Below are 23,821 nucleotides of genomic sequence, written 5' to 3' on the forward strand. Positions count from 1 at the left end.
GATCTTTATGATTTTTAGACTTTAAAAAGTATTATTAAAAAACTGATGATGAGACTTTTAAAATTACCGTGATCTAAAAGGATTATTTTAGTAAGAAAGTGACCATTTCACCCCTGCTGAAATGATGTCAAAATAAACTTTTTCATGTGAAAACTGGCAGGATAAAATCAAGAAAAGTAAGAAAAAAGGAAAGCATCAGGCTGTGGGTCATTTCAGTTATGACATATGCCGTGTGCTAGCAACTGCTGTAGAGATATGCAAACAAAAAGTGTGCCTTGAGAATTGAGAACTATAAAGATCAGCAATGAATGCCTTTTAAACTTTTTTTTTTTCATACTTTTTCATTATTTTATTTGTATTTTTTTAAAAAAAAATCTTTTATATTCCACGGGAAAAGATAGGTTTGAACCATCTTATATAAAAATATAAATACATTAACATATTAATTTTATATTTGTACACATCTCTAATATTTAATTTATCCATATTTGATAAATAAAATTAAAAAAAATAAAATAAAAATCTCAATTTTTATTATAAAATATGTTTTTCATTTACTGTGGACTGTTATTAGCTGCGTCAGAAATTAGAGTGCTGCATAATAGTGACTTTTCAATCACTCTAGTTATTTGGTATTTCAATCCTACAAGCAACTCGGTTGAGCATATTAATTATAGTAACAGTTAAATAATGACAGACTACCCAAAAAAAAAAAAAAAGTAATTCTTGCCCAAAACATTGAGAGAGGAGAAGGATGATCTTCATGCTTGTTTAAGCTTGTGATTCTATATCACCAAATCATCATCTAATACGGTAGCCCTGCAAGTGAATATATAACATATCAACAAATGAGATACAGATCAAGGTAATGTATCTAGTTTTACTGAAGTGAAACCTCACAAGTTTTTTTTTTAATAAAATAGATAAATTACTGAATTATTATAAAAAGATAAATGGAACAAACAGAACAAACAAAAAAGACGAAGAACAACAAAAACTAAAGAACAGACAGAATAGAAAATAGACACGAGGTAAAACACAGTCACTGGAGGCGAAGCAAATCTCAGTAATAATAACAAAAAACAAAAAATAACAAAACAAAAATGGGAAACAACTGAGAAAGCGAAGTCCATCCTTTGTCACTAGTTGATAACCTATTTAAATGTTTAATGTGTAATAAGTAAAGCTATTTTAAAGATGTTGTGACACATGTCAGTATTTACACCATGGACATTAGATTCCTGACAATTGTAATCCAAGTCCCTTTTTAAAGCAACAGAATCTTCTCTAGTTGTGATTTTCATTTGTAGGGTATGGAGATCTTGGTTAGTGATTCAAAAGTTCATTATCATGCAACACAACAGCCACCTTTCGAGTTGTATCATAAAATTTTGATTGAGCATGATAAGTGAATGATTAACCAATCATGCATTGCATCACAGTATAAATTAGCAAAGCATAATGATGGTGTAAACTGCCCATTCATAATCTAACATGCATGCTTGACAATCTTATTGAATTAAGGAATGTTGAAACCTGGTCACACACGTGCAATAGTTTGTGGAATTGGAACAACTTGCAAAGTTGTGTCTGTTTTGAGCCCATCCAGATTTCTTGAAACCACACTTTCTGCTGCGTACTGCAGACCCTGTCAAAATGCCATGAATAGGTTATTATAGTTATGAACTTCTCATCAAACGAAGATTTGCAACCAATGGTATGAGCATTCAGATTTCAAGACTGTCCAAAAAACACCATGAACATCTCATCAAGCAAAACATGGAAATGAAAGGGTTCTAAATTACCAAGAAATTATGCATGGCAAGACAATAAAAACAGTCCGTTCTAAAAAGAATGAGTTATGCAAATGTTTCTTATAATTTGCATTTGCAAATTAATATCTGACCTTCAAACCTCCACTCTCCACACAATTCAAGTAAAAACGCCTTCCACTAGGCTTGGGCATATCCTGCAGTATCAGCTAAATTTGTGTCATAGGTAAGCCGAAGCAAAGGACAGAAACGGCTAAACTCTAAATACAAAGTTACAAACAGGTGAAAGAATATCTCTCTGCATGAATTCTCAGGGAATGCTTTAATCCCCCATTCATGCAAAAAGAAATTATGAGAACCCACCATCATTATTAATTAGTCCTGATAATTTCTTTGATGTTATCATTTGAAGAAAGGATATGACTCAATAAGAATGCAGACCTGAAGGTAATCGGGCAATTTTGCTCCTCTTTGGCTTATGAAGTTGCAGATATATGAGATTCCAGCACTAGCAAATTCCTGTGATCATAACCTTGTCAGGAAATTAAATAATGAAACTTAAAAAAAGTTATTTTTGAATCTATATATCAATTATTTAACATGTGGCTGTGGGTTGCTCAACATCCATTTCTTTCTGCATTATACTATGCAATATTGAGTTTAAAAGCGGAAAAAGATATCCAACTTTGGAAGTATCCACAGACAAAATAGTCCAGTAACACAGATTTTAAAAATAATTTAAAACTCATTGCGACTAAAGCAGACCTGTTTGTCCTCTATTGCGTCCACCTTTCCATTCTGCATTGGTGGAAAGGAGAACAAAATGAGGGGGCTGTAAATTCAAGTGCCTAGAAGAGCACAAAGGAGACATAACAGACTATGAATGAGATATTTACCAGACCCCGAACAAGCTGCTGGAGTGTATTCAGTTCACAATCAATAGTTTCTAATTTACTGCAAGCATCAGAAACCTGGTTGGATAATAGGACAAAAAACTCTAGGAGATCAATTCCACACATTGTTAATATAATAAGCATGCCAATTGCATATGATCAAAATTGAATATATAGTTATCTTGCGATGAACAAAAAAGTGACACTTCACTTTTAAATTTGCCAAGCTGCAAGAAATTCTTCATGGCAGTAGGTAAAGAAGTTAAGTAAGAAGCACAGAAATGTTTTTGACATTAGCTTGGTCTAGGAATTGCAGTAGGGTAATGTTACCTGGCTTAGCTACCTGATTAAATGGTTGCCTTTTTAAAAACTATATTGAACAGAGGTTCAATAGCCAGAGACAAAAAGAAAAGAAATTGTAAGTTACCTCATGCTTTATTCCTGTTGACATCTCTTTTTGCTCATCCAACTTGTCATCCAAGAGCTGAATTCGCTGTGTCAGATGCTTTTTGGTCGCCTAAACATTCAAAAAATAAAATTAAAAAAAAAAATAATAATAAAAATAATAATAATAATAATAATTTCCTTATCAATATCAAATGAAACAAGTATAAGGGAGCTTATTTCCAACTTGTTGGCCAGTGGTAGAATGTGGATACATAACAGACAAGCTAGGTCAAGAATTCAATTCAAATCTACATGTAGTGGCATTGGCTAAAATCACTCACTCTGGAAGAATACTAAGGATAAGTACGAAACAATTTTATAGCGATCACGTATAACTTAACATCGTGTGATGAATATCCAAAACAATCCTGTTATTTAGTTACACCTATGTCGCAACAAGTAGACCATTAGTTCAAGAGATACAGTGTATCTGTTTTCCTCTTTTTTATAATGTACAAAAGGAGAAATGATATGCTTAGCATGTACAATTGATATTCTCGTACTCTGCAGCCTGTCAACAATACTGGCTAAGGGGCACATCATGACCATGCTTTCAGAAATTAAGATTGATCTATTTAACATTCACAACAGGAAACTTCAAATCCATGAGAATCTCAAGGATAAATGCATAGAATTGCATAGTTTCAAGTTTCAACAACCAATCAGCCAATATCAGCATCATGGGAGGTGGAAGGATATCCAGCTAAATACTTTTTTACAATCAGAGTGAAAAACGATCAAAATTAAGTGATGGAAGAAACTGAGTGAGTGAGGCTTACAGCTAAAGCAGCAGAGACTTTCTCCAAATGATTTGCCATGCTTGAAACAGCATTGGCCATATTACACTTTGTGACATACATCATATCAGAGAAGGAAACGCCCTAACCATTTGAAAGATTACAATAGAAACGTGAGTACCCCAGAAAATTCTGCATCAATTATCACAATACATATAATAGATACAGATAGGAGGATAACTCATGAAAGCTACCAAGTTCTCTGCAAAATTTTAATTATTTAGAGATAAAATAAACAAAAGGACTTGTAAAAAAAATGATGATAGACTGACAACTAGACTTCGTGCTAGTAAATATTAAGCATGCCGAAAGAAAAAAGAAAACATCTGCAATTCAAAAAAATAAAAATAATAAAAAATAAAGAATAAGAAGAGGAAGAATAAGAGCATCAAACAGTTGTACAACTATGTGGCAGCTATTGCTTATAAAATCTTACTTTCCACCACATGTACCCATAGCCTACTGCCCCCACAGTTGCTGCTGGCACAATGAGTGCTGCTATGCTTCCTGATAGAAAATCAAAAGAAAAAGTCATTTGTGTGCAAAAAAAACTTACATGGTTATAAAAAGAAGCAATTAGATAGCCAAACATCTTTTCTGTAAAACATATTACTATAATCTGCTAATTTACTACAGAAGATCAGACAGTGCTAGATCTGGTAATTATGAGGTCATACACAAATCACAAGTGTCCATATAATGTTTGAGCAGGTTAACCGCAAAAGATGATATTGATTCCATTTTGAAATTCAATAAAGCACAATCAAATAGAATTTCTGTGATGTGAGAATATCAAACTAACACTGTTTGTGCTATAAAATACAATTTAAGAATTGTCACAAGAAATACCATCTTGGCCAGAATTTCCATTCAGAATAGTTACTGGATGAGAAGAAGCAAGCACGCTGATCTCCTGAGCCAACCGACGCATCTATAAACTCACACCAAAGAAACATATCAGTACAATTAATAGTAAAGACAATTTATGTAGCAAGCATGTTCTTTGACAGCTCCCTCCAAGAGTACTCATCATTATTATCCAACAAATAAATAAGCAGAGAACATACGAATTGAAAAATCACGTTGAACCAAGCAATCATATGCATATTGCATAGCTCTGACTTCCTCTATGAGTTGGACCAGGGATACAGATAGGACCTCACATAGCAACTTGTAAATTCCTCACTTACCTTATCCCCAGGTGCTTGGACAATTAATAGGGGACAGTGGGACACACAAAAAGCAAGTTTGGTTACTAAACTAAACCATTAAATTATTAAATTGGATCTAACCATTCAGAGAGAAGAGCTTCAAGGTTATAAATTTGTCAGTATGGATCATGAAAACATACTAATGGTTTATGCTGGAAAAATTAAAAATTGGTTTTATATTCAATCTAGCACGCCATTAAAGAGTATGTTAATTACCTGGGCAACAATAACATCAGAATCACCCGACTTATCTCCAGATTTCTCCTGCATACCAAAAACTCATCTCTAAATCAAAACCTTCCAAAGCCTCACACAAAACCAAAACTAGATTGGAATTATCAGAAACAATTAAAACCTGGATATCAGCAAAAAATTCACGGCCATTACGGAAGACAAGTGAGCCAGTAAAACCTAGAAATCCAGAAAAACCAATGAATTAGAAAGAAAGGAGATCGAAACAAGATAGGGAACAAATCAAAGAATACACAGGCATTAAGGTTGGGAATTCACCAGCTCCGATCAAGATCAGGGCCCTGGAGAGCCCCATCCCAACTTGTGTGGCCATTGAATCGAGCTTGAAGAAACCCTAGCTGCTCTTCTTCGTCTTCTTCTTCAGAGTGGGACGATGAAACCCGCGGCCGAGAAGAGTCGAAATCGGATCCACGATGAGGTTCTTCGTGGTATAAAAACTCGACCCGTTAAGTGGAGGCGGGAACCCGAAGTCTCAAAAGAGTGCTGTGGCTCTAATCGGGCCGGATCCTTACCCGTTAATTCTTCAACCCAACCCGTTAATCCAAACTTATCCGGAACAGTATTATAATTTAATGGAAAATTTTAAAAATTATTTATTTATAGTCTTATACAAACTAGTTTTGCTTATATGCTCTTATAATTTTATTTATTTATTTATAATCAAAATTAGTTGACAGTTTTTATAAAAATATAAAGCAATTTTTTTTTTATTATTATTATTTGGCATTTGATGGAATACGACTGTAAAAATATGGTTTGTTTTTTATAGAGACTTTTAAGTGATTTTTACTGAAATATATGAACAATAAAGGATGCATAATTCTTATAAATCATGTTCTACTCAATATAGAACTATTCAAGTGGAGCGGTTCAAAGATAAGTTAGACTTAATCAGAAAGTTGAAAGAATTTTAATGAGAGTTGAGAGTTTATCTCTACAACAATTTTTGAGGATTATGATTTATTTATATTTTAAAAAAATTGAGGGGATTCTAGTGCAAACCCAAATTGTATTCTTTAGATAAACATGGTTTGATAATTATCTGTGCGCATTCTCAAAACTGTTAAGTAACAAGCCACAAGAAGAGCCAAACTCTTAATTTCTAGCAGGAGTGGATTAAATTACACACATGGTACATTCATTGAAAGTATATATTTGATACTTTTTTTTTATAAATAAGAATAAGTTACATATTAGAGGTGCGCATATGAGGAACACAAATGTAAGTTTCACAACACCAATGCTTTCACTCTCTGTGAACAGAGATTTTAACTTATATTCTCAGCAAGACATGAATATTCTATACAAAAAAAATTATCATGTTTATTATAAAAAAATTGGTATTTTATTTCTCTATGTATAGAGGTTAAGTTCATTCAATGATTTGTCCATATTTATATTAAAAAATATATAACTTATTAGAAAAATTGTAGCTAACTTCACTAGTGATAAATATTACTTTCACTCTGGGTAAAATCACATCAAAGAAGCTTGGTTTATAGCATGAGCAATAACCTTATAAAATATCCACAATATATTAAAGAAGTTAATATTATATTTTATATAGAGAGAATACGGTAACTGCAAAATTTCATAGTTGATTACAGTGAAGATGATGGGTTAATTAAATTTTAGCTTCGGTTGATTAGTTTTATATTGGTTTTTGGATGGTTCAGATCAAAATACTATACATCTCATTTTTTATTGTGCACAATAATACTATTTATCACATGAGAAAGACAAGTAGAGAATTATTCATGAACAATAATATGAACCGTATTGAGCATTATATCGCTTTGAAACTGGTTGTTTGTGTCTGGGATTTATTTTTTTTTGGGGAAGAAGAGCGGGGCGAACCCACTAAAGACCCAGGGACGTGCACAAGCCTCAGTGGAATAAATGGGGATGGGGCCGCGCTCACGTGGGCGCTGGAACCACCCATACACAACCACTATTTACAACTCCCAGAAATATGCCCTCAGCCGAGAATCGAACTCTCACCACTCGGTGAGAGCTCTATCAGCGATCCGTGTACCAATAGACCCAATTGTGTCTGGGATTTATTTTAGTTGCAAGCATAGTAATCCAAATGAAAATTCTCAGAGCATGATACAATCCATTGGATTTTCATCCACCAGTTGAGGATTATCATCTCTAGAATTTGAATCTACGAACACACGCAAAAAACACTCTTATAGATATATATATAACTAAAAAAACATAACTATATATTCATTTTTTTTATTATATGCGGCTCAGGATTTGCATAGATGCAACTCAGAAGACACAATTTCCTCTGCACCTCTACTCATTGAGAAGAGTACTCATGTTGCAGTTGAGAGCTTGAAGCCCCAAAAAATGATCTAGATTATTGGTCTAATGGAGACACATGAACCTGTTGACTCCATAAGGACATCATCACCAGAATCTTTACCTGTCTATCTGCTTATCTCAGCTTTGTTCAATTTTTTTTTTGCAAGAATATGAGTGATCTATCTCATTTTCTTTACTTCTTTCTTATTATGCTACTTCCACACACATATATATATATAAATAGTTTCTGTTGTACTTTTTTAATTAATAAGTTTGGGATTTATCTAATTTCATCTTAAAAATAAAAAGATAAAATGAAAAATACACCAATAGTCAAATATTCTCAGCTGATTTTTTTACATAAAAACACAATTTAGTAGACTAAAAAACTAAATCATCAAGAAAAAACCATCCGTGTTCATTTTTTTTCACCGGAACCAATCTAGTCTTATTGAGTCTTATTTAGACCACCTTGAAAAGCTTGTCTTCCTAGGTTGCACTTGTTTTATTACCTCTGTGTGGGTTTATCGATTATTCTTTTTTTTTTCGTCCACATCTAGTAGATTGTTTTTTTTTTGGTTGAACTTCATGTGAGCTCTTCTTGCTCGACGAATGTGTTCATTTTTTTTCTTTTATTAATTTGTGGTTTATTTAAAAAAAATCCATATGCATTAAAAACATATATATGGGGAACAACTTCAAATTTTTGGAGAGGCTAAATATGTAAATCCCCAAATTTTTATAAGGCATACCAAACATACCTTAATATTAGTTTTATGATCAATGAATTTTAATTTATAAATTTTTTGGGTAAATTTTTTTAATAGGTCACTAAACTTTGGCTCAATTTCACTTTGATCACTGAACTTCAATTTGCACCAATTTGGTCACTCAACTTTAATTTGATTTCAATAGGTAATAAATCAAAAGATTTCGGCAGCCAAATGAATGATGTGGCTCTTTATGGATGACATGGACACCTTCAATAGACTTAATAATGTGTCATGGCGAGAACCAACTCGGATTTTCAGACAACCATGTAATCAATTAGGGGTTGAAATCTTTAATTTATTGCTCGGTGAAATCAAATTAAAATTGAATAACTAAATTGATGCAAATTGAAGTTCGATGATCAAAGTGAAAATGAGCCAAAGTTTAATGACCTAATAAAAAATTTACCCTAAATTTTCCCATGAGATTTATTGTATTCATGAAACACAATTGTTGCTATAATTATAAAAAGTTCATCAACAAAATTCTTAAATAATCTATATTCATATAACATAGTAATAGAAACCAACATCTTTTCAAGTTTTTTTTTATTTTATCTTTTATTAATTCATCTCTAATCTTTTCTATTGCCTTGTCTAGGGATGTAAACAGGCCAATCCAAGCCCAGTATCACTATAAGCTCAAGCTCGTTCGAGCCATATTTTTTATGCTCAAGCTTGGCTCACTGAAAAGTTTGAATAGCTCGAGCTCAGCTTGTAAAGCTTGAAATTAGTTATACTCAAACTAAACTCAAGAAGCTTGAGCTTGTTTAAGCTCGATTAACCTGTCATTTTCAAATTAAATAAATATAATATAATTCATAATAAAAATCCAAATTTAACACATCTTCATTATATTCATAATAAAATTCCAAACCCAAATAAAACTAATTTGGGGTTTATTTGGAGTTAGAATTTAAAAATTAGAATAGTATGGCTTAGATATTTTTATAATTTAAATATAACTAATTTTTTTAATATTTTATATATAGAAGCTCGTTTAGACTCGTGATGCTCACAAGTTAGAGTATTTTTAGGCTCGAGCTTGGCTCGCCAAATTAAATAAGTAGCTCGAGTTTGGCTTGGCTTGTGAAAAATTAAATCAAATTTAAGCACAGACCGAGCCTATCTCAAATAGCTCAAGAGTAGCTTGACTCATTTACACCCCCAGCATCGTCATAAAAACAAAGTGTCAAACATAATAAACACATTTTATAGGGTTATATATAAAAACTCCAGGTTTTCAACTACTCCTATTTAGTATTTATCTTCAGCTCCTTTCCGCCTCATCCATTGGGCGGCTTCAGAAAGAGAGCAGAGAAGGGATGGGGCGCGCCCTCGTCTCCCAAATACTCTCCGCGACCTCTCCTCGCCTTCTCTGCCCGGCGAGAGGAGCCTTCCGTCCTCGTCTCTTGTTTCGATGTAATTGCAGTGTTGCTGCTTCAGAGGCCCCGCAAATACCCAAAATGTGAGCTTTCTAAGCGCTTTTCTTTTTAATCCTAAGAACATTTGAAAAATCGCTTATCCAAGATATAGGACCGGTGTTTTTTCTTGTGTCTATGTCGTTTGTAGCATCAAAATGCTATCTTTATCTGCTTTTCCTCGGTTCTCAGTCTCCTCAGTCTTGTTCTACTGTATATATTTTTTGTTCGTTTGCAGCTGTGGATGTCTGCTTCAAATTTTTACCCTTGAATCATTGAATGTCCCGGGATAATCTTCCAATTTAGTTTAAGTAGTTTTTAGTGTCAGGATGATACGTTTCGTGGAAGATGATGGATCTCGATCCCAAGAGGTTGATGACGAATATCAATTATTTTCTTTGAGTTTTAGACGTCAAAATTTTTTAGGAAAGCATTGGCCTTGAGGGCCATAAATTTTTTTGGGGATGTTTAAGTCCAGGAATGTTTTAATTGGAGAGTTACATTCTATCAAAAAAATTTGTGGTGGATGCTTGGACTTGTATATATATATTTATTTCTTACTAGGTTGGTTGCTGTTTGTAATTAAATCGAATTTGAGTTGTGATGTCGTCCAATTCTCAGGAAAAGGATTGTATCCGGGGTCCAACCGACAGGAACTGTTCATCTTGGAAATTACCTTGGTGCCATAAAAAATTGGGTTTCTCTTCAGGTTGTTGGCCTTTCCTTCTTCAAGTTGTCATTTGGAATTTGATATATTTTCTTAAGTGGCATTTGTAGTGTGTCAAGAGGATGCATGATAGGCTTTTTTAATTCCTTTGTGTTATTTTGGTTTGATATGCCTTGTAAAGGTCTGAATGACAGTGGTCTTACCATTTCCTTGCAGAATTCATATGAAACGCTCTTCTTCATTGTTGACCTGCATGCAGTAAGTTTTTCGGTCACGCAGTTTCCCACTTTTTCGTCATTTTAACTCTGTTTTATGTCTTAAACTATGGAAAGAACTTGACTGTTGGAAAAAAGACAATTTGAAACTATTGGTGTGGTTCTTTCGTAAAAGCTGACTATATAGTAGATGTGCTATGTTTGAACTTCAGGGTACTTCACTGCTAGTTCTCAAATTTGTCGTGTGGGTAGCATTGCTTGGATGCCATAACCATGTGAATTGTAAATTTCATTATCTATTCTTTCTATCATTTTATGTAATTATAAATGACTTTGAGGCTCGTGGTTCAGTTTCATTGTTGACTTGCATGCCTACTGCAATTTATGTCCTTGTATTCATTACAGCTTTTTATATTCAAAAGATGACTGCTTTGGTTAGGAATTAGTGAGTTTTAGTAACCCATTAATGATCAACAGGAAAAGCATTCCTGTAATCATTTTAGCTTTCTCTAAACTGGTCATTGTTATCTTATCATGCACCTAACTGAATTATGCTACATGTGGATCACACTCAAGGGACTATCTGGTATAACATTGGGTTCGACTGTGAGATGTTTTCCCATGTCTTGTCATGTCTAAGTAATGCCGGTGAAATGCGCATGTAATTCTGCCTCAGACAAATGCCATATTGTAGGCTTGTGCTATCTGGAGGAAATATCTAGTTCTATTTAAGACAACTAACATTGTTTTAATTGTGATGCGTGAGTAAAAAAAAGAAAAAAATTGAAAAAGGATTAATATTCTAAAGAAAAATATCTTTCACATATTGCAGGCATTCTCTTAGTATATGGTAGATCTCATGTCCCTTGAACTGGTTCTATTCAGATTACTCTACCACATGATGCTCAAGAGTTGTCTAAAGCGACAAGAAGTACAGCGGCCATTTATCTTGCGTGTGGTATAGATACTACCAAGGTTTGATAATATTAAATCAATGCTGATGTATTATTGTCTGTGTCTTGCTTAAATGATTCTGAGTTTGAATTTATGTGATGTGTTAACCTGCAGGCTTCTGTATTTGTGCAATCTCATGTTCGTGCTCATGTGGAATTGATGTGGCTGCTAAGTTCTGCTACACCTATTGGTTGGCTAAACAAAATGATCCAATTTAAAGAAAAATCTCGCAAGGCGGTGCGTTACAGCTGTATGAGTGCTTGAGCACCGTTTACTCTTAATGTTATTGCATTTTATTCGACTCTAACTTAGGCATTCTTGTAGAAGTAGGACTTTAATGGATGGCAATAATTCATATTTTATAAAAAAGATAGACCAGGTTTACCGGTCAGGTTGCTTACTAGCAATTAGGTGTTCTGCCTTGAGGTGGAGACAGTCTACCAACATGTGGGGTTAAGGATACTAAGTTAGTCCTCTGGCAGCCATTTCACTTGCGGGAGACTTCATTGATTGATCAGTCTCCTTTGTATATTCTAATTTAATATGAATTATTGGTGCTGTACTCATGATTATGCTAATTAAGAATAGCCCTGACAGATAAAACAATATTTTAATAGCTGAACATCATGTTATGAAAGAGTGCCAGTGGATGTACAATATTTGCGAGTCTTGAGATTTCTTGAACTTGTACATATAACATTGTCCAGCTAAATTTTGGGTGCCCATATTCACAGTTGGCTGAAAACTCACATTCCTTGTGTTCTTTTATTTTATTTAGGGCGATGAAAATGTTGGAGTTGCGCTTTTAACTTACCCAGTTCTGATGGCTTCAGATATTCTTTTATATCAGGTAATTGAATTAGCATGTCATGCTAGTGTATTTGATAAGTAGTATATCAGATGGGTTTTTTATATAACCATGAGATCAATCTAATATGTAAGGTTGCTCATATGATACTAAAAAACAGTCATCTTATCAATTGTTGATTGAAATGCAGTCTGATTTGGTGCCTGTTGGAAACGATCAGCAGCAGCATTTGGAATTAACTCGTGAACTGGCAGAGAGAGTAAATTATTTATATGGGGGAAGGAAGTGGAAGAAATTGGGAGGGTGGGCATTCTCTTCTTTTTTTTAATCTTTAGCTACCCAAATGCTCAACCGTTTATCCATTTCATCTTTGCCCCCGCCTAGAGATTTCACAGCCTTTATTCTATTTGCAGGAGAGGTGGTTCAATTTTTAAGGTGGGCACTTGTTTTCTCACTGTGATTTATATCTTTTCAAGCATTGAATCAGATCCTTTTTATTGCCTTCAACAGTATTTTCATGCAGGTTCCGGAAGCCCTTATTCCTCCTGTAGGTGCTCGAGTGATGTCACTGACAGATGGTCTTTCGAAGGTAATGAGATCCATAGTGAAGGTGAACTGTCGTAAATTCCTTATAAGAATGGTAATTAGTAACTTTTTACACCTCGGGCTATAAAGAGAGTTCAATCTCTATCTAGCTGTCAGAGTAGTGGAAATGAAACACCCACTTGGATATTTATTTTTATGTTTGATGATGGTATGCAAAATCAGTGACAAAACCCTCTTAGTACATTTAACAGCTAATCTCATTTGTTCATTTGAATTGGCCTTTTGTTGGGTGCCTACAGATGTCAAAATCAGCTCCTTCAGATCAGTCTCGCATCAACATCCTTGACCCAAAAGATGTGAGTATGAGGCTTTTTTTCAATAAATGTGTATTGTTGGATTTGATCAATTGTTCTTTGTTTCTTTTTTATGTGCTTTACAAGTTGAATTTCTTTTCTTTTTTGACTTAATGGATCATAACATTGATGATATATAAGAAAAAAGAAAAGAAAATATAAATTTAATACCAGCAATCACCTTTTGGGGGTTTCTGCAAGTCCTTTGATGCCAGAAGTTATTTTGTCTGTAATTGGGCACCATCTCTTGGCAGATTGGCAGTGAACCTAAGCGAAGTGTTCTGTTATTAAATTAATGAACCTCCAATTGGCTTTAAAATTATGTGCTGATCTACTGAAGATAGAACATGAACTGCATTTTTGGTCAGAGGAACAACAGATCAAAAGAGTTGACTATAGGATTGTTCAACCACCTATGCACGGCTTTATTCCTAGTTATCCACTTCCATTATTCTATGCTGTAACATGATTTTCTTGATAAATTGTAGCTAATTGTGAACAAGATCAAGCGCTGCAAAACAGACTCGTTTCCCAGGTATGCAGAGTTACCTTCTCTACTTTTTACATTCTGTAGTTTGTTGTTAAAGAGTTTACAGCTTCAGTTTCTACTTGACAGATAATTCGCTTACCTTATGCTTGTTTTATACAAAGGTCTTTCTTTTCTATGGAAATTGTACCTTCATATCTTTTTTTTTTTTTTCTGCCTTTCAAAATCTAGCTTGGAATTTGACAATCCTGAAAGACCTGAGTGCAACAACCTTCTGTCAATTTATCAACTTATTACTGAAAAGACTAAAGAGGTAATTAGATCATACACAGCATTTGTTGGTCATAGTTCTCTTTGATTCATATGCTTTCTCTTTTATATCTGGCAATCTCTTTTACTACTGACCTTGTCATTAACATGCATCTCTAGGCCTATAAACTTATTGAGGAAATGATTTGTTTGTAGGAAGTAGCACAGGAGTGCCAAGATATGAACTGGGGGACATTTAAAGGAAAGCTCACAGATGCTTTAATCGATCATCTGGACCCTATTCAGGTAGTTTACCGGTTGTTTAGGCTGCTTCTATGGTTCCGAGAACTAATACATCTTGTCAGATTAAATTCTCTCAACAACTGATTAGAATTGTAACCATTCAAAATGCTCTTATAATGTATGTGCTGAGAGTTTTAGCTTTTGGTCTAAACTCTTATCGAATAGCAGCTAACCTATTCGTGCATTATGTTCTTTCTTTCGCAGCAACGGTACCAGGAGATCACTTCTGATGCCGCATATTTAGATGGGATTCTATCCGAGGGTGCAAGAAAAGCTTCTGAGATCGCAGATGCCACCGTGAGTAATGTTTACCAAGCAATGGGATTTCTTAAGAGATAGTCCACAGACCCTGTACATTTTCGGTAACTTGATTTAAAGTTGACATTCCAAATATGATGGAAAATTTTAGTTTTTTTGTTATTTGTGCGGCAGTTCTTCACATTGAATTATCTATTGAGGTGTGGAATCACATTCTTTGAACTTAGAATAAGTATCGAGATCTCGTTTAAAGATATGGAGTATTGATGCAATAACTGTATTCAGTACCATTGAGTTCTCTTTGAAGATATAACAATATGAATGATTGATATGGATTAAAGATTAAAGATTAGGGTATCATCCATCATGTTGGCACCTGATTTTTCATTACAAACAGAACATCTCATGTTGGAGATTACATGCAGACATAATTTAAACTGATTTTGTGAGCAAGTAACACATCACACATACAGACACACAAGCACACACATTTCCTGTATCAGCCTCTTTTCACTGCATTCTTCAACATATTTGAAGGCAGTGAAGAAGGTTTGACAGCTTTCCTGATCTTCAGCAAGTTCCATGCCGTCCCAACTGCATGCCCGGCTGTTGCAAACACATCCTCAGTCACCTCTCCTGGATTTTCGCCGAACCTGCCAAACATAATCAAACATCACAAGAGAATTTAAAGCCGTGTATAATACCGTATTTATTCTCACCTCTTAGTCACTTCACCAGTCACAGCAGTTGATGTAGCTGCAAGGGCTTTCCTTTGAGCAATTTCCACAGCATCCAATACTTTGTCTGCAGATCAGAATCAAAGCATTAAACTTGCTCAATTTCTCAAATTTTTTTTTCGTATTTTATGATGGGATGATTGGAATTATGAAGTTGTATATACTCATGGCATCCAAGGAGGCCAGCATGACTTCTCCAGGACCCTTGCCGAAGAACGCCTGGCCGGCTTTGGACTGAATCAGTGGCACAGCCATTGCTCCACTCACTGTAAGAACACCCTCAAGCAAAGCTCTGCTCATCTTCTCTGTTGTCTCTGATATCTTTCTCACCCTGAAAATTAAAATTTAATATACAATCAACTGATTCAGTAAATAACTGAAAACAATAACTCTTACCGACGTATTGTCTTGTTAATTTCTCCAGGGTTTTTGTTGGTTCTCGGTTTGGTTTCAGCTTTGTATTTTTCGCCGTATCGAATCAAATCAGCTCCTTTTTGAACCTGGAGAAGTGTTTTAAACTCAGTATCTTGATCAATATAACAGGGAATAGAACAGAGAGATGTATCTCTTACTTGATTGGTGTAAACATTGCTGCACTTGAAGATACCCTTTACAATCTCTCCAGTCCCTTGAGCAATGGCCTTGGCCAGCACACTATTATAGTCCTCAATCTTCGGAGCATAGTCCTTCCAATGTACATCATAAGAAGGACCTGTTTTCCGGGAACTTTGTCGATCATTGTAACTAAAGCACACAAATTCTTTTAGACATTCATCGAGTTGAGCCAATCGACCATCCGGTCCAGAGAAAGACACGCCATAGTTCAAGAAACCAGCGTCTTTATCGGGTAGTGAGAAGAGATAGTGAAGTTGATCAAGCTTGACAACCGGCTCATCTTTGGTCAGAGGCCATTGAAGGTCAAGACCAACCTTGGCTTTGGTGGCCAGTACCACACCTCCTTCGGTGATTCTGATGATCGAGAAGTCACCCTTTGCCAGTCCTACGGGCTCCGAATCCTCCAAGAGATGAACTGAAGCACCGGGAACTCGAAGCAGAACATCTTCTTTGAGGCTGTTCATCGGTGGCCTCATCAGAGAGTTAGTCTTCGGTGCACAAGAGTTAGTCTTCGGTGCACAACAACTCATGGATAAAGCCTGAAGTCTAATAGAACAATAGATAGGCATTCCTTTATAGAAAAAAAAAATCGATAAAGTTTGATCACTATTCTTTTTCAGTGATTCCCTTCAAGCATGATATAAAGTAGCACAATGCTTTATATCATGCTTGGAGAATGATATTCCTTCAGCCAACGCATATCGATAGACAAATATGGACAAATATGGTTCACATTACATCGGTGCGACTATTAGCATCACATAACTTTTGATCAACAATGAGAATGCTTCACTTCAAGGGGGGAAAGTTAATCTGAACAAATAACAGATCTATAAAGAATAGAGAGCTCGGAAAAAAGAAATCTCTCTGGTACAATAGACATATGAAGTCATGGAAACCGGACGAGTAAATATACACATAAATACATGCACTCACAACCTCTAGTATGCACTTTAAAAAGATTTATGGAAAGTGTGAGAAAGGTATTGCGGAGGAAGAATAAAGAATGAAATTATCTTCCTTGAACGAGACCACTGAAAACTTGGCTGTTACCCGCCAGAGCCGCTTCCCACTCCACTGAAGAGAGCAGGATATGAGAGAGTGAAATCACAACTTGCTTCATGTCAGGTCGCAGAACAGGATCATCATCGACGCACTGCTTCGCTAGCATCGCCGTCTGAATCATGCAAAGAAAACGAATGCCATATAGAACGAACGAAGCTGAAGTTCTCACTATCATATTTTATAATCTTTTCCACATTCAAGAGAAGCAGCCATTACCAACTAAAAAGCATATACATTATACAGCATCACCTACTAAATAGCATGTGTATGTTCGCGTGCATAAGCCTTCGCATATCTTACTTTGTCAACAGTTTTAGTTTGCTTTACTTTTGTAATTTTACTTTATGACTGCTTGTATTTTCTGACAATGTTTTCCAATTTTAGGCATTTAAGAAAATGATAATAATATCAGAATAGTAACAGTACTTGCCTTAAACACACAGTCATGAGGATATAAATCCACTAAATTGGGATCAATGTGTTCTTTCAAGCTGGCCATGCTCATTGAATTGGGAGAGTTCTTCAGGGCTCCTAGCATCTGAAAATTTAAGTAAAGAATGAGTCTAATGCAAAACAATGATTAATCAAAGGGAAGTATCACAGTAAGAAATTGAAAGATCATTCTGCACACTATATGAAGTGCAAACATGTATATATGGGAATAAACAAATGAAAGCCATTCAAATAAATTCAACATAACACCCCAGAGAACGCACAAGTGTCAAGCCATCCAAGTAATGGAATCACTAATAATAGATAGCCATGTACTAATGGTCAGCGACCAAGACAACTCTGCCTATTCTCTCCATATTTTCAAATCATTGACAGTGTTCAACATGATATATACGGTATAGTGATGCAAACAAAGGTGAGTATCGTGAGATTAAGAAAAAAGTATATTATGCTTCAAATGTCATTGTCAAGACTGATAACTCACTATAGATGCCAAAGAACGCCTTTCATTATTGGTCATAGTCGTCCCTTCTGTACGTGTTGTTGCTTCCTTGCCTGATATTAACTCAAAAAGGACAACTCCAAATGCGTAGACATCACTCTTGGTAGTGGCAAAACCATCACGCAAGTATCTGTATGGTTTCCACAAAAACAGAGTTGAAGGTATGTAACTTCAGCAGAAATTAGTGGCGCAACTCAAGTTTCTAAATCTGCTTACTCTGGAGCTAGATAACCAAAAGTTCCTACTACTCTTGTTGCAGAAGCTTCTCCATCAGCTGTTCTCACTAGTAACTTTGCAAGTCCAAAATCAGAAATCTACAGACAGGATATTGACAAAAAGCCTATTGGTAAACATATTGACAACCAAATAGAGATCAATTCAAAAGCAACGATTACCTTTGCTCTAAAACTACCATCAAGCAAGATGTTGCTTGTTTTAATATCTCGATGAACATAGTTTGTCTTAGTGTGCTCATGGATGTATTCCAGGCCTCTAGCAGCATCTAGTGCAATTTGAACCCTTGAGATCCAAGACAATGATGTATGGCCTAAGCATAAAAATAACATCAACACATAAAATTCCTTGATTCATAAAGATGTATGTATGCAAAAGTTTAAGTTCTGGTAATAAAAATGTCAACAAACCGCATCATTAGTGCTTCAAATCAGAATGCTCAAAAATCAGAATAACTGAATTGACAAAATAAAATGAGATCAGCCTACACACTGAGATCTAGAGACATGAAACCATTAGGTGGAACCTATTAACACACTATAGACATCATCACTAGAGAGGATTTCTGTCCAAGGTAAGTGCAGAGAACGAGATGTAGGGAAAGAACGAGATGTAGAGAAAGCAATGTTCTAATATGTAGACTACTAATTAATGAACAATACCTGTTGTCTTTAACATTCAGTCCTCATTTAGACATTTTGATTTTCTTTCAATGGCACTTGGAATTATATTCCAATTTTACTTTTAACTGTGTAACTGAAAATAAATGCCTGCAAAGTAGTTTTCTGATTTGATATGCTTCCAGCAAGTTCATGGGATGTTTTCAACCAAGTTGACAATCAACTCTTATTGAGATCGCAACTCAGACTTCTATCTATGATGTGAGGTAATAATTTTTTAAAAAGAAACAAAATAAAATAAAATAAAATAAGAAACACTGACAAAAAAGATCCTAGTGTTTCTATCTAGTGTTGGCAAATTTCAAAACCTGCTCCTTTAGTTGAAAATTCCTATTTTAAGGCAAAGACTAGTGTATATAGCATATGCATGGAAAAGATAATAAGTATCATGGTGAACTTAACACTACATAAAAAAAGAAAGAATGAAAATTCTAAGAACTTTATATTCACTTGCATCAGTCAGAACTATAGACTATAAACTATAAACTCAGTCTAGAAAATCTATAGTTCCTCTTCCACATAATATCATATCGATCAGTTATTGTTTAGTTCATGTGGCAATTCTGATTGTTATTTGCATATAAGTTGTGTGTAGAAGAGAGATCTTACCCTTATTTTGAGGCTCATGCAGATGATTTTTTAGGGAACCTTTCTGTGCGTATTCATAAACCAGGAATAGGTCATCATTGCTTGCAGCATAGCCAATCAACTCTACCTTGACAAAAGTTAGATGGCAGGCAGAAGAAAGGTTGAGAACAAAAGTGACAGATAGGGTGACCTGAGAAAGGAAGAAAACTATCTCTAAATTGAACAAGGACATATACCAGGCTAGCATGATGAACCTTGCATAAAACATTCATCTCTGCCATAAATTCATTAGTTTTTGTAGCAGTCATTCTTTTTATAGCAACCTCCTGAACATAGCAAAGATGCCATTTGTGAGATAACAGCTAGAAAAAGAAAATCAACATAGACATGCTAGACCCACAGACCTGGTCTCTCAGAACACCATAATACACAGAACCATATGTCCCATGACCAAGCAGATTGGCATCAGAGAAGGCATCAGTTGAAACAAGTATTTCTTCATATGTAAAAACAATAGGCTTCTCCATGTTAAAACCATCAGCAAACATACCTGCAGATATCAAACAAACTACAAAATCATGGGAATGTAGTATAGATGACAGAAATCTGACAGCCAAAAAACAACAAAATGGACATTCAAATTAGACAATTAACACAATAATCAACCAAACCCTGCCCGACTTTACCCTTATACCTTGAAAGGAAATATATAAAGAGGAAGATCAGAACAATATGGCCGAAATCAAAATTTCACCTTTGGCACAAATAAACTTGTTCGTGCATTTACATGTATGTGGACAAAATGCCCATTGGTGCTAATATTGGTTATACAGTGACTTGTTATTGTATTTCTAATGCATTGGCAACTGGCATGGCATCAACCATATTATACTTGGGCGAGAGAATCTTTGGCATATATAAGGAAACAGAATGGATGGTTCCTAGTGCATTAATATCCTAACTTGGACAAGGGAACCTTTACACAAAGACAGCAAATACGATGCTAAAGCAGGTGATACAGAATTCAATGAAACAGAAGATTACTGACCTTTCGGAATGTTAATTTGGTGATTGCCAATGTCTCCAGCAGATGACTTCACGGTACTAGATCTGCAGCAGAAATATCCTCCAGAGGGATAGCAGAAACTAGTACTCTTTAGAATATGAAATTTATGTGAGGTTGGTTGATTGGGATCTTTTGTGCGATTCGTTCGTTGTCGGCCACAGCAATGTAAGGTCTTGAATGCAATGCATGAAAGAAAAACTACAGCAATAAGAAAAAGAGCTACTCCCATGCTCCCAATAACCCATCCATAAGGGAATTTACTAGAATGTTTCCCTGTGTCACCTGAAAGGACAAAACAAACTAAGCTGTTAGATGAGCAAAGAACAACATTGAGACTATTCTTTAAGTTCCTGAATTCAAATTAGACCATGCCAAGTCCACAATTGGGACAAAAGGAGAAATTTTGAATAGATCAAAGCTTGCATTACTTAAGACGTACAAATGAACTTCACAAGATTCCATCTTTTCTAAGAGATGCTTGTTGAAATCCTCATTCAAGAGAAATAGATCACAAATTTGTACAGAAAAAAAAAAAGCACAATGCGGAAGCCTTTACCAGATATATCGTAAAAGAGTGGAGCCGGAGCAGGAGAGGGAGAGGCCGAATCACCAGAATTCACTAAGTAAGGCTGCCCAGGTACTAAAAATCAAACCAAAAAACAGAAAATTATAGCACAATTGAAGCTCTTCCTCCTGAACTCTTAAAATGGAAACTCAAAGGATCAATTTTCCCCAAAACGAACAGAGAAAAACTCACCAGAGTTCAAAGGAATATAATAAACATCCCCAATAACGATGCTATTCGGATCACTCATGCCATTCGCCGTCTCAATGCTATCCATGCTCACACCGAAGCGGCTGGAGAGCGACTCCACGGTGTCCCCCTCCTCCATAACATAGCTCATCAAGTAATTCCACAGCCCACTAGAGCACCCACAAAGCAGATGCAAGCCGACAACCGCGCCGACCTTCGCCCTCCGCGAGGTATTCGGCATGAACGCCAGGCCACGGTACGCGTCAGAGATCATGGGGAACACGGGGCCATCGTGGTCACGGACGGTGAAGGTGGTGTTGGCGAAGTACATGCGGGACGCGGCAGCGCAGGAGCAGTTCTTGCGGACGAAGACATAGCCAGGGCTGGCGGCGGGATCGGCGGTGAGGTCAGAGGGAGTGGCATCGAACATGCTCTGGATGAGGGTGGAGGTGGTGGATTGTGAGGTTTTGAAGGCGAGGAAGGAGGTGCAGATGCGAGTGGTGTCGGAACAGTTGAGAGGAGTGGAATGGGAGGCGGATGGAAGAGTGGTCCATAGGAAGAGGATCAAAGGGAGTGCGAGAGAGATCGAGAGTGCCGCCATTGGAGCGAGCGAGCGCGGAGCGAGCGAGCGAGCGAGCTCGAAGAAGACGAAGGAACGAACAGTGAACTGTGAAAGCTTTTGCATTACATGAAGATTAAATCGTGTGCCTTTTTTTTTTAATAATAATAAATAAAATGATAATTAATAAAAATATCTGATTGATATTTTATAATTTCTGGTAATTGTTAACAAAATAAAAATAAAAATTTTAAGGTTAAAGAAATTTTAAAAAGAAAAATATGAGAATGTTAATAATTCTTATTTAGATAATTTAAGTAAATTCTCACCACCTTTGTAAAACAGCAATAAGTTATTGTATTGTTTTTTAAAAATAATATTAATAAATAATTGTTAATAAATTAAATATGAAAATTTAAGTTTAAAATATTTAATTTTAATTGGTTTTAAATGTTTTATACTTTTGAGTAAATTATTGTTTTACTTTCTTTGGTGTGATTTTATTTTTTTTTTTTACCAGTATAATAAAGACCGATTTTATTAGACCAAAACTCAATGGGAAATTTGGGTGTATGCAGGAAAATAATCCTGAGAGCTGTTTCGTCATTTTCTTATTTACTAATAATTTTTATAAAAATGTAAAAAAGCTCCACTATTTTTTCTATTAAAGTTATAATGTGCCATTAGATAAGTTTAAATATTAAAATGGTCCATCTATTTGGCGTTTTCCATCTTTTTAGTCTCTCTAATATAAGATTCATCTTTTTGGTCTTCGTATTTACACATTTTCATCCTTTAGCTGTAAAATCTGCTTTTTTAGTCCTCGTATTTACATATTTTCGTCTTTTTTAGTCTCTCCAGCTTATCAGCTAGAAAGACCAAATTCGTCAATTGGAGGAACCAAAATGATATAAATGTGCAAATACGAGGGCAAAAAAAAAATGATTTTATATTAAAGAGACTAAAAGATGGAAAATAAAAAATTGGGTAACCATTTTGATATTTTGACCTATTGGATATGGCTAAATATTTAATATCTACCTTTTATTTTTTTTACTAAATAGATAAATCATATCAAAAACATGTATAGAATATTAACTAAGATTTAAAAAAAAAAATTTATGATAAAGACATGAACAATCTAAGTAGGGAGTTGGTGGTAACATGTCAAAAAGTTAACTACTTCATATGCCTCATGTCATTTTGTAATAATAATAATAATAATAATAATAATAATAATAATATTATTATTATTATTATTATTATTATTATTATTGTTGTTATCGTTGCTATTTTTTTATTTTAAAATTGATATGATATATTTTTTTTTATGTATTTAGAATCTCTTAAATTTTAATAATTTTTTAAATATAATCAAAATAAAATGAAATGTTCAAATTTCATTTAAAATGATTTTTAATATAGTTTTAGAAGATAATTTAAATATATATCTTAAAAACAATGAAAACATTTTTTTTATTTAACTATGACTATTTTACTATTATAATTATTTAGCTAGAAAATATTTTACTGTATTTAACCAAAACATTTTTATTTTTTATTTAAAAAAATTTCAATGTAATAGATTATTTTACACCCAAGACACAGAGGAAACTGTACAACATAATTTTTCAAATTAATAGAAGTGAAATTTTAGGATCTATGCCAATTTTTATTTTCTAAGGTCCATTAACCCTTTTTTTTTCCCAAAGGTGATAAGCATTGTCCAGGAACATATATGTTAGAGATGTACCAGTTGCAAGGGTATTACGACTCTTTAAAAATTTACCATGTGAGGTCAGCTAACAGGGCAATTAGAGCTTGTAAAGCACGGTTTTTGCAACAAACACCA

The 23,821-nt window shown here is 34.7% G+C and overlaps 4 protein-coding genes across 6 annotated transcripts; 1 reads left to right on the forward strand and 3 right to left on the reverse strand.

Annotated features, from left to right (window-relative positions):
• Window positions 1-585: 585 nt before the first annotated feature.
• Window positions 586-5,768, reverse strand: LOC120251790. 3 transcript variants are annotated; one of them, XM_039260438.1, is made up of 13 exons: window positions 5,631-5,768; window positions 5,476-5,531; window positions 5,337-5,384; window positions 4,759-4,840; window positions 4,346-4,416; window positions 3,892-3,993; window positions 3,093-3,182; window positions 2,669-2,743; window positions 2,538-2,570; window positions 2,214-2,291; window positions 1,907-1,969; window positions 1,549-1,648; window positions 586-819 (listed from the first exon to the last, which is right to left on the reverse strand). In XM_039260438.1, exons 1-13 carry the CDS (start codon window positions 5,683-5,685, stop codon window positions 806-808), a joined length of 867 nt encoding a protein of 288 aa, XP_039116372.1. In that variant the 5' UTR covers window positions 5,686-5,768; the 3' UTR covers window positions 586-805. The 3 variants fall into 3 exon arrangements, with proteins under 3 accessions (XP_039116372.1, XP_039116370.1, XP_039116371.1); XM_039260436.1 differs by having other exon boundaries at window positions 1,907-1,981; XM_039260437.1 differs by having other exon boundaries at window positions 1,537-1,648; window positions 1,907-1,981.
• A 3,983-nt stretch (window positions 5,769-9,751) lies between these two features.
• On the forward strand, window positions 9,752-14,968 carry LOC120251152 (tryptophan--tRNA ligase, chloroplastic/mitochondrial). Its single transcript, XM_039259691.1, has 14 exons — window positions 9,752-9,923; window positions 10,498-10,585; window positions 10,760-10,801; window positions 11,644-11,733; window positions 11,827-11,949; window positions 12,491-12,562; window positions 12,711-12,823; window positions 12,934-12,955; window positions 13,044-13,109; window positions 13,366-13,422; window positions 13,908-13,954; window positions 14,138-14,219; window positions 14,372-14,461; window positions 14,663-14,968. Exons 1-14 carry the CDS (start codon window positions 9,781-9,783, stop codon window positions 14,795-14,797), a joined length of 1,170 nt encoding a protein of 389 aa, XP_039115625.1. The 5' UTR covers window positions 9,752-9,780; the 3' UTR covers window positions 14,798-14,968.
• Window positions 14,969-15,051: 83 nt separating this feature from the next.
• LOC120251153 (senescence/dehydration-associated protein At4g35985, chloroplastic-like) lies at window positions 15,052-16,709 on the reverse strand. Its single transcript, XM_039259692.1, has 5 exons — window positions 16,026-16,709; window positions 15,850-15,953; window positions 15,618-15,784; window positions 15,436-15,520; window positions 15,052-15,369 (listed from the first exon to the last, which is right to left on the reverse strand). Exons 1-5 carry the CDS (start codon window positions 16,635-16,637, stop codon window positions 15,216-15,218), a joined length of 1,122 nt encoding a protein of 373 aa, XP_039115626.1. The 5' UTR covers window positions 16,638-16,709; the 3' UTR covers window positions 15,052-15,215.
• Window positions 16,710-16,919: 210 nt separating this feature from the next.
• Window positions 16,920-22,075, reverse strand: LOC120251151 (lysM domain receptor-like kinase 3). Its single transcript, XM_039259690.1, has 11 exons — window positions 21,414-22,075; window positions 21,213-21,296; window positions 20,639-20,938; window positions 19,995-20,140; window positions 19,827-19,916; window positions 19,612-19,717; window positions 18,484-18,635; window positions 18,305-18,402; window positions 18,071-18,218; window positions 17,564-17,671; window positions 16,920-17,245 (listed from the first exon to the last, which is right to left on the reverse strand). Exons 1-11 carry the CDS (start codon window positions 22,009-22,011, stop codon window positions 17,081-17,083), a joined length of 1,995 nt encoding a protein of 664 aa, XP_039115624.1. The 5' UTR covers window positions 22,012-22,075; the 3' UTR covers window positions 16,920-17,080.
• Between the last annotated feature and the right edge of the window lie 1,746 nt (window positions 22,076-23,821).

This window comes from Dioscorea cayenensis, chromosome 20, assembly GCF_009730915.1.
Source record: "Dioscorea cayenensis subsp. rotundata cultivar TDr96_F1 chromosome 20, TDr96_F1_v2_PseudoChromosome.rev07_lg8_w22 25.fasta, whole genome shotgun sequence".
NCBI classification, from domain to species: Eukaryota; Viridiplantae; Streptophyta; class Magnoliopsida; order Dioscoreales; family Dioscoreaceae; genus Dioscorea; species Dioscorea cayenensis.